At 43.1% G+C, this 17907-nt stretch overlaps 1 protein-coding gene and 1 non-coding gene across 2 annotated transcripts; both read left to right on the top strand.

Annotated features, from left to right (window-relative positions):
• The first annotated feature begins 4107 nt into the window (after positions 1-4107).
• Positions 4108-12782, top strand: LOC120974233 (cytochrome c oxidase subunit 2). The gene is given in 3 exon segments (XM_073507469.1): positions 4108-4292; positions 10292-10692; positions 11914-12782. Coding segments are annotated over 3 exon segments (1071 nt in total). The 3' UTR covers positions 12399-12782.
• A 569-nt stretch (positions 12783-13351) lies between these two features.
• On the top strand, positions 13352-13425 carry TRNAD-GUC (transfer RNA aspartic acid (anticodon GUC)). The gene has a single exon. It is a non-coding gene; the product is annotated as a tRNA-Asp (tRNA).
• Positions 13426-17907: the final 4482 nt, after the last annotated feature.

The raw sequence follows: 17907 nt of genomic DNA, 5'->3' as shown, positions 1-17907 counted from the left end.
TTATTATATTAACATAAGCATTGAACACTGACGGCTAGCCCATACATGCAAACACAAGAAATCAAACCAAACAAAGACACTTAGCATAGGAGTAGATCGGAATCAAACTAAGACAAAGAACACCTGACATGAAAACAAATGTCTCCAGACACTTATTGAATTTAAACCAACCTTAGAAAACTAAAAAGAGTCTACGGACTCTTCTATTCAAGCGAGATGCTAGACGAATAAAGAGCACTTGCTGCTCCACCTGCAGCGCTTCCTGCATCTCCTCCAAACCCTCTGTGCGCTCTCTGGTAGCGCGAATGTGCGCTTCTTTCTTTGTAGGATCCATTGTTCTAACACTTCTCAACTGGTTGTTTAGCACTCTACGGTGCCCTTCAATCTCATTTTTCAGTTGCTCTGTTTGGTAGCAATTGCAGAAAGCCTGTTTGCAGTTGCAGCATCCATAGCAATGTGTGCTAGAACTCATTTTCTTTGTGATGAAGTGAAGATATCTATATACCATTTATAGAGTGGTAGAGTAATATCACCATGCAGTACGAATTGCATGGCTGCATGCAACCTTTATGAACAAACACACTTTGCAGAGCCGTTTCACCTAATCGATTCCGTCGGCGGATCATCCACGTCACGAATTGAATGGCAGGCACAATTCTTACTAGTTCTCCGCTCTACTTTTTTCAGTTGAAGACTATCAGGCCTGGAAATGGAAACTTTGGACCCGGGAGACGGTTTGATGTCTCATACATAGCCAGCCCAGGGCGCTGCCCATAAGGGTCACTGTATGTAGGTTTTCAGCTCTAACGTCCCCACTCATCACAATCGTTGGCCCTCATCCCGCATTGGATCATAGCATTAGTATCTTTCGGTGTATCAACGACATAGGCACCTGATCTATTTGAACTTTAAACCACAAGGGAAGTTTTCACATAAGCTGCCTTTCTCCCGTTAAAAGGTGGGTACCTTTCCCTAAATCCTTCTCCCATGCATGCTATTCTCCTGTTCCCCCAAAGGGTGGTATCAATACGGCAACAAGCTCGTTATCAAAGTGGTCTCTTCTCAAAAGCTTATCTGCCAGATGAAAACAAGTTCGTAGTAACAGGTGGCCGTTGAGCTCCTAGTTTGACTGTTGGTGCCAGACTAGAATGGAAGAATGCCCATAATACTGAAATGAAGAAGAATACCTCACTAATAAGAAATAGAGCAACACCCATTGTGCTTCCTTTCTTTTACTAGAGAGAGTAGTCCAAGCCTCTAAATATCTTGAGGGCTTTGTGTTGGATCTGATAGTTGAGCCTTTGTCCTTTGCGAGCCTTGCCTTTCTCTTTTTTGCTCTGCTGTGGAATTCTTTGATGGTCTATCTTCGCACCTGGCGCTTCTGGCGCTTTCTTCCTTCCACCTTCCTCTTGTACTCGACTCTTCCCCGATCACTCCCTAACAAAGGCTTGCTCGTCTTCATCATAGTCCAAACTCTTTCTCCTGTGACTGTGGTGCTTTCTTGAGCGATGACTTGGGAGGGTTCCGGTCACCCCTACCCGGGCAGACAACCTCCCTCATTCACATCAGAAATGGCAAAGATTCCATTTTGGAAAGTAAATCTCTTTTTGTATAGATAGAAAATAGCAAAAGTACGGTTCGGAGTCTTTTCTTTCTTATTTGAAATCCAAATCGAAATACCTCAACTTGATAAATTAACTTATTTCTCACAATTTTTCTGGTTATGTCTTCTCCTCTTTACTTTTTATATTCTCTTATTTAATAATAATAATGGAATACTTGGAATTAGTAGAATTCTCAAACTACGGAACCAACTGCTTTCGGGCCGGGGGGGGGGGCGAGATCCAGAGCAAGGACCCTAAGAATCTGGAAGATATATCGAGAAAAGGTTTTAGCATCGGTCTCTCATATATGTACTCCAGTTTATCCAAAGTATCCCAATGGTGTAAGACCGTCGACTATTTGGGAAAAAGGAGGAAAATCACTCTAATCTCTGATTTCGGAGAAATAAGTGGCTCACAAGGAATGGAGAGACAGATTCTCTATTTGATCTCGAAGTCCTCATATAACACTTCTTCCAGTCGGATCACTTGTTGGAAAAACATAATGCTCACACATGTTCCACACGGGCAAGGAAGCATAGTAATATGATGAAAATGAATGGAATACTCGGAGTTGTCATATTCCTATTAATGATTGTGACAGCTTTTATAGGATACGTACCACCTTGGGGTCAGATGAGCTTTTGGGGAGCAACAGTAATTACAAGCTTAGCTAGCGCCATACCAGTAGTAGGAGATACCATAGTGACTTGGCTTTGGGGTGGTTTCTCCATGGACAATGCCACCTTAAATCATTTTTTTAGTCTCCATCATTTACTCGCCCTTGTTCTTCATTTTGATTTAAATGTTCTCCCCCCGGGAGCTGAGGAGTTCTGGCAGGGGCAGCCCCCTTTTCCAGATCATGATTCTGGGGAGAGTGATGATTTAGAAACTGATGAATTGGATCTTGACATGGATTATGACTTAACTGATGATTCAGAAACTGATGAATCGGATCTCGGCACGGATTATGACTTAACTGATGATTCAGAAACTGATGAATCAGGGAGTGAATCTTCTGATATGGATTGCTCTGAAGGAACACCCCCCTGAAGGGAATGAAAGCCGTCTGATAATCTTTCTATAGGTTCCCCGAAGAGAATGGTCTCATCACAGAAACACTTTCAATATGTTCTGTTATTTCGAGATTCGAAGAAGCAAGCAAGTTTTACATATAGTTGTTTTTGTGTAGTGATCTCTGTTCATGGAGATCACGAGGCCACTGATACCCCATGTGGATAGGTGGGATAGAAGAGTGGGCATGTGGGCTTCCATCAACACATACCGCCACGCTCATATCTCCCTTCTCACCTCTGGGAGGGGGAAACTAGCACTTTCGCACTAGATGGTTAACTCTTAAGTTTTTTCTGAAGTAGGTTGTTCAATGCTAGTTCAATGATTGAGCCATCTTCCTATCACCAATAACAAATGGATAGCATGCGTTGTGCAACCAATCCTACCCTCGGTTGTAGTAAGCTAAGTGTGATCCGCAGAGAGCAAAGTGTGTATCACGTGAATTTGATAGCTCAGGCCTTGGAAGGACCTTCTTGGCACTAGACAGACTCTTTAATATCGATGGCAGCAACTATCCATTTTCTCAATCAGATTACTGCATGTGCGCTTGTGTGCTCCAATCTTTAGTAAATAAAGCAAAGATTTCTGAGCTAGGAATCAGAGGAAATGCTCTGACTCAAATCCAGATACAATTTGATATGTCGGAGACCTGTGTGACTCCCTACATGTATTTGAAGAGTCCCTCAGGATCATATCACAATAAACCAGACTGGTCAGGATGCTCCAACTAACAATCTAGAATCCATACTTGATAGGATCAAGAATAAAAACATGATATCAAGAATAGCATATTGAAAGATCCCAATCATTTTTCTTGATAACTTCTTCAACCTACGTATTTTTCGTATAAATTGGATCAATTATTAATAAAATAAGGAGCAAACATAGGTATCAGATATCAGGAACATAAGCTTACCTGGGAGAAATGCACTCTGTGCTAGTCCGATCACTTAGCTTTTGCTTTCGCACTCCCTACTGATGCCTATTGCATGACTCTCATTCAGTCAAACTAGAAACTGTGTTTACAGCTGGAACGATGAATGTAATCCTACTATTCTTTAAGGAAGGGTAGGGTCGTCTGAGTACGGTACTATGGACATCAGGGCATATTGAATATAGTCATATAATTTGGTGTGCTGACACACCCAGAATGGTTTCTACCTACGCAAGGAAAATGAAGAAAGCAAGCCAAATACTGAAATGTATTAAGCTATCGATCGGGGGACATAACACTATGAGGGTTGTTAAGGCGGGGCTAGGAGCTTGATATGCTGCCGACTCAGAATCAAATGAGCACAGGGGACCCTAGTCAACATTCATATTTCTACCCACCGGTGGATGATCGGTCACCTTAGTTCCAATTTAGCTACTGTTCATTTTGTTGAACTCCAAGAAGGACCGATTGCTACGTACTCTTGAGAAACAAGATGTTATGACGCCGTTGTGCCCGCGGTCCAATGATCCACCTATGTTTGTGTCGGATCTTATCCATGCTGCAACCGGGCCGTGGAATATGGAGGTGGTCAGAGAACATATGTATGAGATGGACGCCGAAGCAGTAGCAAACATTCCCATCAGTCATGTTGCCCAGCCGGAAAGAATGGAAGAGGATTTTTCGTATCACATTCGTACTGACTTAACAGGATCCGTCTCCCATAGTAATATTATGACAGTCTCTCTTGCCCCTTCGTACTTACTTCAAACAGGAATTTCTTGGTGCTCAACTGCTTATTCTGCTTTTCCTGGTACCGGTATAGATAGATAAAAAGCGCATTCAATCGAGAAAAGGATCAACTGATCCACCTCTTTACTTTTTGGTTTTTATTCGGCTGTTTCAGCATAGGTTGCATTTTAAAACAAAAGAAAAGAGCAAGTTCCCACAGGCGAAGAGCTGCTTCCGAGAAATCTTTTACCCCCTTTACGCCCTTCGGGGCTGCTAACAACGAGCTAATACACAGGAACGGCACGGCTCCTACACCGCTTAACTCCAATAATAGAACCTGGTCCCACATCCCTTGCATTTGATAATGAAACAATCAGAATTTGTTGAATTGAAATATGTTCAATCTCATTTCTTTTACGTGGTTTTGGCAACTATCAATTATCTCTTTCCTCGGCTTCCTACACGGATATAGCCGTAAACGGTATCTAGTAGGCAACCTGGGAACTACATTAGCTTAGGGGGATCGGGTAGCGAGCGCTCTCCTCGGCAAAGCAGACAAGAAGCAATTCCACCATTGGGAATGGCACGCCCCCTTCCCTAGGGCTAGAGGTATTTACACGCTGCATTGAACCTAACGCTAGAGCGAGTACTATGATGAAAATCACTTTTACGAGCGATACCTTTGTCTTTGGTGCTTGAGTTGTCCTCCCAGCGGTGTGGTCCTCGGTTTCGGAAATGACATATTGAACCGGTATCTTTAGCATATAAAACATCCTTTGTTTGACGGCATCCCTCCTCTAAAGCTGCTTCCTTCCTTTCCGGTTCGTAGTGGTTACGAGCAGAAGTGCAATTCAAAGCGCATTCAATAGTTGTATTAGATAGTTTAGATATAGTGACCCACTAGTTCGAGATGCACTGACCTTGGCCATTGCCTGCTAACTACGGTCATTATATGTCAATTCGGATCGCACACCGGAAGCAAAGATCAGGGGATTGCCAACTTGAATGAATGTAATCCGGTTACGGTGTAGGGGAGATTTATTATTGAGTTGATAACGCACTCCGTTTACTAACATTGAGAACTATGCCATGGAATGGAATATTCCCATTTCCGATTGTTGAAAACAAATGCGACTTTCAAAAGGCACATCAAATGTATGGACACAATGATTTGCCCACTGATTCATTGATTCATTAGATGCGCTGCTTTTGTGAGTTCCACTGGTGTGAAACTCCGAAGGGAGAGCCCGGAGGGAGCTTATTCATTCCTTTCGTGGCTTGCCATGGTTATTTCCTTGCCCAGGGCACAGTCTGGTTATCTGTTTTGTGCCTCATCGGGCACCCAAGGGTTTATCTTATGAATGGTGCGATCCGGCATCCTTGAAGCTCGGAACTCCTCTCTGGAATTTTGACCATGAAAATGCCATTTACCCTTAGCAATGAAGAAATCTATTGAACAATCTGTTTCATTGCAATACCTCACTCTAACAACTCCTATTCCCACGGCATTACCACAAGGATTTCCTGTTTCCTCGATCCACCAGCTAAGTTCGCACACTTCCAAATAGTAAATGCTCCCGCAGTTGGAGTTGAGACTTTCTTATCCCTCTTGTTACGACGGATCGAGCATATGATTCTTTTCTTGATTGAAATCATTCACTTTTTTCTTTGAATCGTCACAAAGTAATTGGAAGCAGAAGTGCTTGAGAAGCTCATGGATATATTCTATGGTGGCTTCTCCAATAGTTTGAGCCATAGCTTCATTTCATTGTTTCTATAATTTTCTTCACTTTATCATTGCCCTCAAGTACAAGTAATTTCTGACAAACTTTCTTTCACATGGTTCGGGTGGGCACGGATATGGATGGCAGGACAGGAGTGAAGATCCCTCAGCTAAGGGCTAGACCGGACGTTTCACTGTCTGATGACGAGTGGCACACAAATCAACCTGAGAAGGATTCTGCTATATCAAAAGTGTTTATATAAACGAATTGTTTAATGCCAAGATGCCAATAGCAATGATGGATAAAGAAACTCCCATGAGTAGGGCTCGAAAGCCAGGGACTCTCCTGGCAAAGAATCTGAACGATCTGAGTTCTTCTCTAAGAAAGAAGAAGATGCAAGGCATGGATCCAAGCCTGAAGGCGACGTGGAGTGTTATTATTATCGTTACTCCAGAGAATGGGAGGCACTCTCTTCTTGCAAAATGCAGTTATGAAATCTGTAATCTAGATGATTCTGGTTGAAGGGGACGATGCAGCCTAGCGGTTATGAACTTTTCGTTCGATTCAAAGGATTTCCACTTGAGTAAAGCTATGGTGGGAAATAAACTACCAATTAGGCAATGCACGTCTCTATTTCTTCAATTCTCTGGTCTAGGCAACCCGAAAGCGTTGTTTAACAAAGACAAGTCTGAATTTTGAAACACAATCTGGCAGAGAAAATATACTTAAGTAACCACCAGTTGAAACTGAGCGAGGATGCCTCTCCAAATGGAAGTTACGGGCTCAAACAATACCTAATGGTAGGCAACTTTGCTACCCGAGCATCTCTTTCTTATTAAGAACGACATAAATGTTGATTTTCTACTCTCGGGAGTAGGTAAGGGGGACTATGCCCAATAAAATAGGGACTACGGTAGGCATGAAATGAAACTTCTTATCTTAGGTACGGAATTCCTCCACATTAAGACACCAACCTGCCCTTGACAAGTCAATAATCAATCAATAGATTTAGGATCACAAGCGGATGCGATGCTTCACATTGAAATGGGTTAGTCTGCATCTGAGAGACCCCGCCTAGCTCTAAAATGGTTTCAAACTTTCCTCGACCTCATGGAATGAACTAACTCATATGTAGTGAGCATATTATCATAGACATCCCTCACGATAGCGAACTTGAACAAGAAGCTATTTCGACATCTACTTTATCCCAAGTGCAATAATGCTCCAAGTGCGGGTTTTCAAATTCATTCCTCGCTGACTGCGCGTCATCTTTAGTTCACGATTGAGGCTCAGATGGAGACTGATGAGATATAGGCTCTGGCTAAGGTTGACATCCAGGCTCTGGACAAGCGATAAGAGATACTTTCTGAAGGATCCAGCTAAGAAAATGAAATGGGTTAGTGGGAACAAGCAGCTAAAGCGCAAAGGTAAGGATGAGCTCGAAAAGTGCAAACTTGAATGATAGCTAGTGGTGGATTGAGACTTGTGAGCTTCTCCATCGATCACTTTTGCGGAAGCTGAGTCCTTTCCTTTTAAGCAAGTTCAAATCCAGCAAAAAACGAGTATCAATCTGTCCCAAGTGCGGACAGGAGAAGCCAGGTCGGATTACGACATTGAATTGAATTGAGTGGCCCCTTCCCTTCGCATCACAGCATCAACCCTGATCACCTCACTTTACGTCAATATTGGTGAGCATGCCACAAGATGTACGATTTGATTGGTTACTCAAGTGTCTAAGTGTAAGTTTCAAGTATTCCTCTTATGATAGACTGAAGGCTTATCGGCGCGCGAAGGTTCTCTGGATTGGTTGTGGTGAGCGCTGGGCGAAGGATTGTCAGTGTAAAGCTACTGTTGCAGGAAATGGTGGAATTATCGCGGAGTACTACTGCAGGCTATTCTATGTTACAGGACCATGATGACTCTGCTTCGGATCTAAGGGTCCCCTCCGCTGAAGCTAATCAGAAATCTCCTGCACTCCGTTCCATTCAGTTAGCTTGCTCAGTAGTCCATAATTTTGATGTTACCCTCTTTTCTTGGTCGACTCGGGCAACACTCATTCCTTTTTGAATGCATCATTTTCATCTCATATTGAAGCTAAAATTGTCATCTCCTGAATCTGTGCGTGCAGGCAGCATCAATTTATCACCTAATGGAATCTTTGTTCTACCGGCACATACATTTCGATTTCCTTGATCAACGGAAGTCACCTTTTCTTTTTCCTTGTTTTCGTCATGCGTCGATTCAACATTCGTTGGACTTTGTAGCTTCAACGACGTAGTCATCCTCTCAAGATTGTAGTCATGATATTGCTTCAAAATAAGCCCGACTTACCTATATTATCAAAGGACCCAGTCGAGCCCTAACTAGAAAAGTGCATGGGTGACCAAATTTAGGACAAAGTAGGCGCGGAAGATCCACATGCAATGAAACATCCCTCACGAGTTCCAAACCTGACCTTCTTTAAGCTGCTTCGACTACGGGAACCACAAGGAAAATGGAACACGAGCGGGAATGTGGGACTGGGTCCTTCCATGTAGTTGGCTTGATGGCCCTTGTGGACAGAGTCTGTTCTTGTTAGAGAATTGACCTTAGAACTTTGTGATCAAGACCCGTGGTTAGTCCAGTAGAAACTTGATCTCCGGAAAGGAGGTCCGCTTATTTACTTATCTGAAAAAGCAAAAGGTAGGTAGGCTGTTTCAGAGAAGAGTACGTGGGTTTCACATAGCCGGATATGAAAAGAGACCCTAATGAGCAGCTTTTTTTATTCATAAACCCTTCTTTCTGTGCTTATGGAATCAGCCAGTGGCAGGTCTTGGCGATTGAATTCATCCCGATTTACTTTGTTGAGTGCGATCTGGTATTGACTTGCCCTTATTTTCCGTCGATCGGGTAGTTAGTTAGGTCCCGCGGACAAGAAGTCCTATATACTAAAATAAGAGGGACTCCTTCCAGGCATCGCTGTTAAGGTGCTCTTTTGATAGATTTCTATACCTTCCCCTCCCTTTCCTCTGTATCCGGGCCTACGCGAACAGCTGCTTGCTTATCGAAGAAGTCTGGTCACATGATTGGAATATGGCTCCCGTATGCATGCTATTCTGGGACTGAGGAATGCCTTTCTATGGTGGACCCTGAGGTCGGACTCTTGCTGCTTGATTCAAAACCGGATTCAATAGCAGCAACATATTGATGATGGTGCCTGAACTACCTATTCTATTACCTTTTGGGAAGCCCCAAAGCCACATCAAGCCCTATGCTATGGGTCAAGGTACTCTCGAGACCGTCTGGATTGAAGACTATCAAGCACCATAGGTGGTACCAGCATTCCCTGTCGATAGGGCATTACAATCTCTGGGTAGCTGCCCGCCCTACTTCATTCCTATCTCCTTCGGCGTCAGCCCCATGTACCCCCTTAAACTAACCACTTGAATTGATCAGGATTTGTTAGGTTGAGTGCATTTTCTTCAAAATCCAGTCAATTTCAAGAAAAGTATCAAAAAATCCCGGGGTTAGGCACCTTTTTCAGTGAAATCTTGTTTTTTCCCGCATTAATTAGTTATGGGAGAATCCTTGCTTCCTCAATGCTCTTGCCTTCGCGTTCCTATTAAAAGAGACAAAAGAGGTTTTAGCACCGGCATCTTTGGATCAAAAGATCATTCCATCCTAGAACCAACACGATGACTTCTCCTTGCCCGATTTGAAATGGTGATGAATATGAAATTAGGAATATATATGGACAGATGAATTATGCGTCATGGAATCCGGATCATTAAAGAGGTAGTGTAGATAGTTGTCTAAGTGTGATCTCCTTATATCCCCACGAACTGTTCAGCTTTATAGACCCAAGGGGAAATAGAATCTCAAAAGGACCTTTCTTGTCCGTAGCCCCGTTGGAATCGAGGGCTTGATATCTCATTGGCATGACTAATTGATGCGGCCGACTGCCTAAGTAGTACTCACGAGGTCCTTGATTTCTTTTTAGTCTGTATCTTTCTCTTTAATAGTATGGTATCCAGGTTCACCTATTTTTTTCATTGTTGCTCTTGAGAAAACGCGTATAGTAAGTAGTCTTCATCGATGGGACAAATGCTCCAGTGTATGCGTTACGAGGCAACTAGCATTTTGTCATGGAAGTTCGTGAAAGAATGTTCTTGTTTTTCGTTGGAAAAACCAACGCCGACGTCTAGATCAGTCTCCTTTCCTTTCTCTTTTTGGGAGCAGAGCTGAAAAAGATGGGAAATTCAATTGATTCTTCGTTCATTATCATGTCGATTCCTCACAATCGCTCTTTGTGATGCTGCGGAACCATGGCAATTAGGATCTCAAGACGCAGCAACACTTATGATAAAAGGAATCATTGACTTACATCACGATATCTTTTTCTTCCTCATTCTTATTTTGGTTTTCATATCACGGATGTTGGTTCGCGCTTTATGGCATTGCAATGAGAAAACTAATCCAATCCCACAAAGTATTGTTCATGGAACTACTATCGAAATTATTCGGACCATATTTCCAAGTGTCATTCTTTTGTTCATTGCTATACCATCATTTGCTCTGTTATACTCAATGGACGGGGTATTAGTAGATCCAGCCATTACTATCAAAGCTATTGGACATCAATGGTATCGGAGTGCGCCTCTTAACAAGGGTGATTTAAGTGAAATGAAATGTACCGGTGGTTCGCGAAGCATCTGGCTTACCGGCATCTCCCATTCTCGTCATCGAGAGACTAAAAGAACTATAGCATGCCAGAAACGGGGAGTTGAGGTGGTTAGACCTATACCCCGAAATGCTCCCAGCATAGGACCCTATGGTTCCATTCTTGTTATTGCTGGAGGTACACATACCTCTTCTCGGTGTGGTGGAGCGATATACGAAAAATAGATGCTAAGCCTGCAATGTCCGATAACGGGGCTTCAATAGTGAATCTATCGGCACCACAGCAGTGGCATACAACTTTGGACCTAAGGGATGGTCCCATTACCTTTCGGAATGGGGGATCCCCGTTGGCAACAACCACGGTAGTAGTTGCAGAACTACTGGGCCAAGAGAGGACAACCTGTTGTTCCTGCTCCTCCTTCTTCGCTTCGGGGACGGAGGTCCTACGGTAGGTAAGAGCACGCACAAGCACTTGACCGAAGGGGACCAACGCTTCTACTCCTCCACCGAGGATTCGTTCTTGCGAGAAGCAAGGAATGTCGTGAACGGTGGGAGGTCAAAGAAAGAGAATTGACCTCTGAATACAGTGATCCTATGATCTAGATAGACTCCGTCCTTTTTCTTAGATAAGGGTGACTCAAGAAATTGGGGGTGGGACCTGCTGGCATAATGCAGGCTGGAACGTGGGAATTCGAGGTCTCATGAACGAGTTTTTTTTGTGGACAAACATACTTTCCGGTCTTTTTATGGATCCTTTTAGATCTACGGGCCGGCCGTTCACAAGAGCATAGGGAATCTATACTCGAGCCTTCGACTTGGCCGCTGGCAGGATAGGTGAGGAATCACTCTTGAGATCTGATCTATTGGGGCCTACAACTTCGCCAAAGCCGACTAGCATCCCTTTCCGTGGTGAACTGGCCGTCCCATACCTTCATTTTGTCTCATGTGTGTTGAACATTATCTTCCTCGGTTCCAGCTTCACTGATGTAGGTAGGGCTGGGCGAGAAAGGGTCCCCTCTTGCCTATTAGTAAGCGGGCCTTCGATTCCACCGGGGTCTTATGGTCTCATAGAGGGGGGAGAACTACCTAACTAAAGAAGAATAGTGCTCTTTATAAATAAGAGTAGGCGTGGAGAGCTTTTTGCGGGGAAACTTGCAAGTCAAGTTTGGGGGGAGGCGGGCGTCGACCCAACCTTATGAGTATTCGGACTATAACAGTTCCGATGAACAGTCACTCACTTTTGACAGTTATACGATTCCAGAAGATGATCCAGGATTGGGTCAATCACGTTTATTAGAAGTTGACAATAGAGTGGTTGTACCAACCAAAACTCATCTACGTATGATTGTAACACCCACTTATGTACCTCGTAGTTGGGTTGTACCTTCCTCGGGTGTCAAATGTGATGATGTACCTGGTCGTTCAAATCTTACCTCCATCTCGGTATAACGAGAAGGAGTTTACTATGGTCAGTGCAGTGAGATTTGTGGAACTAATCATGCCTTTACGCCTATCGTCGTAGAAGTAGTGACTTTGAAAGGTTATGCGGATTGGGTATCCAATCAATTAATCCTCCAAACCAACTATACTGGGGAAGCTGAAGCAGAAATGCAATTCTCGGGTGAGGGAAGGGGGAAGCTCCAGGAAGGCCTTGCTCGCTCGCTCAAAAAGCTCTAACGCTCGTTTACGAGTGGAGTGCATAAGCCCTTATTGAAGTAGGGTGAGGCCTTACTACACGAGCTCGTAAGTCAAGCACGGAACGAGCCTTGTCTACGAAGCTTCGCTTCATCATCTTGCTTGCTTCTGGCGAAGCTTAACGCACTATAACATAGGCATGCATGATGGTATGGTAGGAAGACTCCTTTTAAGTCCGACCACTACATAGGAGCGATAGGAAGCCAAGCCGTCAAAAGGAAAGGCGAGCAGCCCTTATTGCAATAGCAAACGGCCTACTTATAGCCCTATTTATACCCTTTCTCGGGGACTTCAACGGGCCTTACAAGCTCAATAAATTGCAATTCTTCACCTTTTCCTCAGACAGTGGGAATGCATTTTCTTACTTGATTGACATTGACAGATATGTGTACCACACCGAACAAGCAATATGTCATATGCTTGATGTACCAGCCAAGCCAGCTCTTTTTTTCTCAGTTCCCTTATCCTTAGCGCAAAAGTAAAAAGAAAATGAAAGAGAGTTTGTATTTGCAAATGAAAATGAACATGGATCTAAATAAATTAGATAATCAATAAATAAGAATTGGAATAATAGAAAAAATATCCTTCGCCCCTTATCTCTTCATCATCGTCGGTTCCGTCACTTGTGGTATTCGTTTAGAATCTTGTTGACCCTACTTGCTTACTCCTATTTTCCTTATTTCTTTTTCTAGATAATTAATTAGAACTTTCTTGAAAGAATGGGGTTCTCTCTGGGGGGCGCACCCTCTCTTCCTTTTTGAGAAAGATGGGCTTGTTTTTTTTCAATAAGTTCTATTGCTTTGACACATTTAGTATATAACATAATATATATAAGAAAAGTACTAAAGGCGAAGGGCATTCTGTTGTACAACTACTTTGGTATAGTTACAAAGGTAGCCGGTAGGTGACTGTTGAATCGACAGTAGTTACGAAAGGGGGAAATAGCTCAGTTGGTTAGAGTGCTGGTCTGTCACGCCAGAAGTCGCGGGTTCGAACCCCGTTTTCCCCGCCCGATCTTTCTTTCTTCCCGAGGTCATACCTCTGCCACTTTACCCTGAGTTTCACTACGGCATATAACCCCATTCGGGTAAGAGGAGCAAGCAGTGGGGAACATCTATTTATATGTGTGTTAGCATCAACAGCATCTTTTTGAAAGTAAATTACATCAATCCTCGGTGCTAGGTACTCAGGTAAGTAAATCCTGAGGATAGAACTAGAGCAAGTAAGCTCATCGCACTATCAAGTCAGTCAGGAACTAGTCTGCCAAGCTTAAGAAGAAGTGAAAAGTAAGCAAGTTGTCATCTAGTGAGGGCTAAAAGACACGGAGAACATCCCCCCTCTATTTGCCAATAGCTTCCGCCTTCCTCTCTTTCATTTCATGTCGGTTCAGCCGAGCCAATAGATTCCATAGGCGGGTCAGTTATAGCTGTAGTAGCCTTTGATTAGGTCCTTTCAATAGACTTTCTGTAGCTATAATTCGATAAACTTTCCGTAGCTCAGTACTGCTGATCGTTGACGCCCGCAACTGTACTTACGGCTGTACTTGTGAAAAGAGATAGAGCCGTCTCGCTATGACTCAAAGATGGTCAAAAAGCTAATAGATGGGCCACAAAAGGTAGAGGAGAGGGGGTAAGAAGAGTAGACTTACTACTGGATACAAGATAGGGTATACAGCTAAAAGGGTGAGATAGAGGAATGAAATGAGCCAGTGAAACGGTCCACGACCACAAGTATTGAGCAATAACCATAAAACTTGGGGAGTGCCTCAAGAAAATCCATTGAAATAGAAGACCCAGGTTGTAATGGAACAGACAAAGGTTGAAGAAGACCAGCGGGAAGGGTGTGCTCACTCTTGTTGAGTTGACACACATTACAGTGAAGAACAAACTTGGAGGGAGAAAATAAACCAGAAGGGACCCATTGTTTCTGTGCAAGTTGAACAATGATGGAAAAGCATCCAGTATGTAGCCGACATATGCCAACAACCCAAATGCACATATGCTAGTTAAATTGAAACTCCTAAATTAAAGCGCAAGCAACAAAACTACTTTTTTGAAGGCGCGGAGCGTTGAAGAAGAGCATAGCTCGATTAACACAACTAGGGGCAATATGGTTCATTTTCCTAGAACACCACAACAAATGTCCCTACCAGCTATTGCCAGTGAAGCTGAAACCATGGCTACCCCTCAACAAGCCTCTAGCTCTTATCCTAGGCCTGAACTGCCTGAACCTCCAATTACCGTACCATTGGTACTGAATACGACCACCACTCACACCTATTCCAGACCTTTAAACCCCTGACCACCTAGACCTCTAGTAGCAAAGCAACTAAAAGACCCAATCACAAAAATAACCCTCTCTATCCCCCTCAAAACCTTGGCACGAACACTTGTTTCCAGCCACCTATGGCCTTCCTCACAGCTCAAAACATGATAATATTAGACCTAATCCTGCACCTCCACCACCACAACCAAGACCCAATTCAATACCAAATATCCAATTTTCCCAACCAATACTTTTGCCCTATGCTGGAAATTCCATGAAAACAGAAGTGCCAATATATACTTACCTTAACCAACCGCTTCCAACTCAACAGCATGACCCGTACCAATACCTGCAAGAACAAAGGCCGCAAAATCAATATCAATATGGGCAGCAGATACATCAACCTCCTAGAGTTCATTTTCCAATATTTGAAGGGGCCAGGTCTTGGATACAAAAGTGTGAACATTACTTTTCGGTGTACCAAGTTACGGATTGGTACAAGGTAGAACTTTCGGCTATGCACCTTAGGGGGAGAGCTGAAAGCTGGTACAACAGTTTCTTAGTGAATAGGGGACAAGTATCTTGGCAAGAGTGAATTCAAGAGATTGTAGAGAGGTTTGAGGTAAGAAATGTGGTTGGTGTAGTTGATGAGTTTAATCACTTGAGGCAAAGAGGAAGCCTAGAAGAGTACAAGTCACACACAATTGGCAGAATTGAGGGCTGCCATGTTGAGGTGCAATCCCTATTACGATGACAACCTTTTTGACAAAGTTTTCTTGGGGGTAAGGGTATTGTAAATAGAGATAGATGTTTCGTCCGGCTCTGAGAAACAATTCGGCAACCCCGCTCTTCCCTTTGCCTCTTCCACATCTATTTTGGAAACTTGATTCGATTGAGTTTGAAGTAAGGATCTAATCAGATAACGCTTTGTTCTCCAATGAATGGAGGTGGAATAATTTATTGAGATAGAGAAAGCTACATCTCGACTTTATTTAAACAAAAGAAAAAGGTTAGTCCTGCTCCTAGACTTCCAATTCCAAGTAGTAGTAATGGAAAGGAACAGGTTTAGGAGAACTTTTTTTATGTCTTTCTTATAGCGATCTCTGAAAGTCAGTCAATGCCCTGGCTTCAATGAATGAAGATCGATGGGCTACGAAGTGGAGATGATGTCGTTGTGTCATTGCTCGTGATGTCTTCACCAGGATTTGACTTACCAATGTGAAATGTACCGTGCCAGTGGTTCTATCATTTAGATAGAGAGTGATCTTTCCTTCTTGTCGAAGAAAGATATGACGTTGGGAAGGGAAAGGGAGTAGAAACGTTTTCGTAGCCTTGGGGCGAAGGGCTGAGAGTTCCGTGATCCAGTTCTTTGAGCATACATAGGTTGAGGATGGAACTCCTATAGAAATCGATGTGGAAAAAGGCAACAACCGAGAATACAAAGCAGAAAAAGCGAGTGAGATCTTGACTTTCTATTATCATACAACATAGAAGTATTTAATAAAATCAGAAAGAGCCCTGGGATTTGACCAAAACGGCATAATTGAAAGCTCTCGTCTCAGTCGCTCGCCTAAGAAAAGGTACTGGGTTGCTCCGTGACGACGAATAAGCAACCCAGCCCAATCCTTGCTTTCATAGAAAAAGGTGAATTTACTCGAATATTCGTCAATGACTCAATATTTAGTAATCAAATCATGCGTTTGTTAGATCATTTAGTGAGAAATAAAACGAGAATAAGGAGAGAGTCCTCACCTCAATATCGACAACAATGACCTGGCAAGTGAAGTAAAGTAAAAGCAAAGTAGAGCCCGGCTGATGTCAAATGTTTTCAAATCTTACCCACCATATCCATTCATGCACGTTACTAGATGAAAAGTAAAAAATAAAGCAATGATGGTTTTTATCAGAGCCACTTTACAACCGGTTTAGCAACTTCTTCATGCCCCTACGAACAAAATATTTGGAGTTTGACAACTGGTTGACGCCGGTTCATACTCGAATGAATATATCGCCGGTAGATACTTGCTTTTCTAATGAGGTAGACACTTTTGCATGTTAAGGTTTCCACTTCAAACCATCCAGATTTACACTTCAATTTCTGGTTGTTGACACGGTTTACACTTGACTTCATTCAAACTGAAACTTATGTATCTATCTTGGCGGGCGGGCACTTAACCAAACTCAGGTTAACACAAAGTCTTAATTAGGGTGTTTTTTCCGATCAACCCGAAACTCCGAACAGAACCGACCCTGACTAGACCTTTTCCCAAGCAACTCCGAATACTGGAATATCTGAATGAAATTCGATAAGAGAAATTAGAGCATGTTTCTACATTTGTGATAACTACTTATTTATGAGTGAGAACTGCTTCATGCGAGCACCCTTGGCGGCCTGCTTTTGAGATAGGGAGGCCATGCTCGTATCTATGCTTTTCATCATTGGTCTGGTCTACTCGTACCCCACCCCACAAGGTACATCTTCGACTACCGTGCTTCTTATCTTGACGCTATACATTCAGTTCAGGCAGTCCCAGAGACTTATCCTTCAGAAAAAGGTAATCCACCCATATTGGACTTTTCTTCACCTGGCCTCGCAGATTCAATACCGAATTCTCTTCACATACCGGCCTGCTAATTCCGGGATTAGCTGTTCTCAATGACTGGTGGATGCCTCTTTTCTACCTTAGAAATCGTTTTTTATGTACCTTCTCCCTCTCTACACCTTTTTCTGCCTCGCCGCCCAGAAAGACCTATAGAAGAAGGAAGAATTCAATCCGTATACTCCAAGCGTCATAACTATCGCACTTTCCAAGCAACCCTCCAATGAAGAAAGTGCAATTGAAACAATCAACAACGGAAAAATAATTAGACTCCCTCGTCAATTGTTTGGATTGGAATTAGGCTCCTCTACTCTAGTCGTCCTCTTCTATTTCGGGCAGTAGCTCAGCCCGTTCCGGGCCTTCCTTTACTGAATCTATTAGTAGTTGCACTTTTTGACATATGCCTTTATTTAGGCATTGGTTGTAGGCATCCCCTTCTCTTCAAGGAATTTCTGCGCTCGGTTCCTGATCAAGTGTTGGAAAAACCAGAATCTGATGCTTTCTACTTCAGCAGTAGGGTTGGCCTGAAGCCAGCCCATGGAATAGATACGGGCGTGTTCTACACAGGAGTTCTTGTAGAACATGTTCCAATCAAACCTCTTTCCCTTCGTCTCCGGTTTTCAATA

The sequence above is a fragment of the Aegilops tauschii genome, chromosome 2, assembly GCF_002575655.3.
Source record: "Aegilops tauschii subsp. strangulata cultivar AL8/78 chromosome 2, Aet v6.0, whole genome shotgun sequence".
Classification (NCBI taxonomy): domain Eukaryota; kingdom Viridiplantae; phylum Streptophyta; class Magnoliopsida; order Poales; family Poaceae; genus Aegilops; species Aegilops tauschii.
The sequence above is the reverse complement of the archived record's forward strand: the minus strand, read 5'-3'. Positions and strand labels throughout refer to the sequence as shown.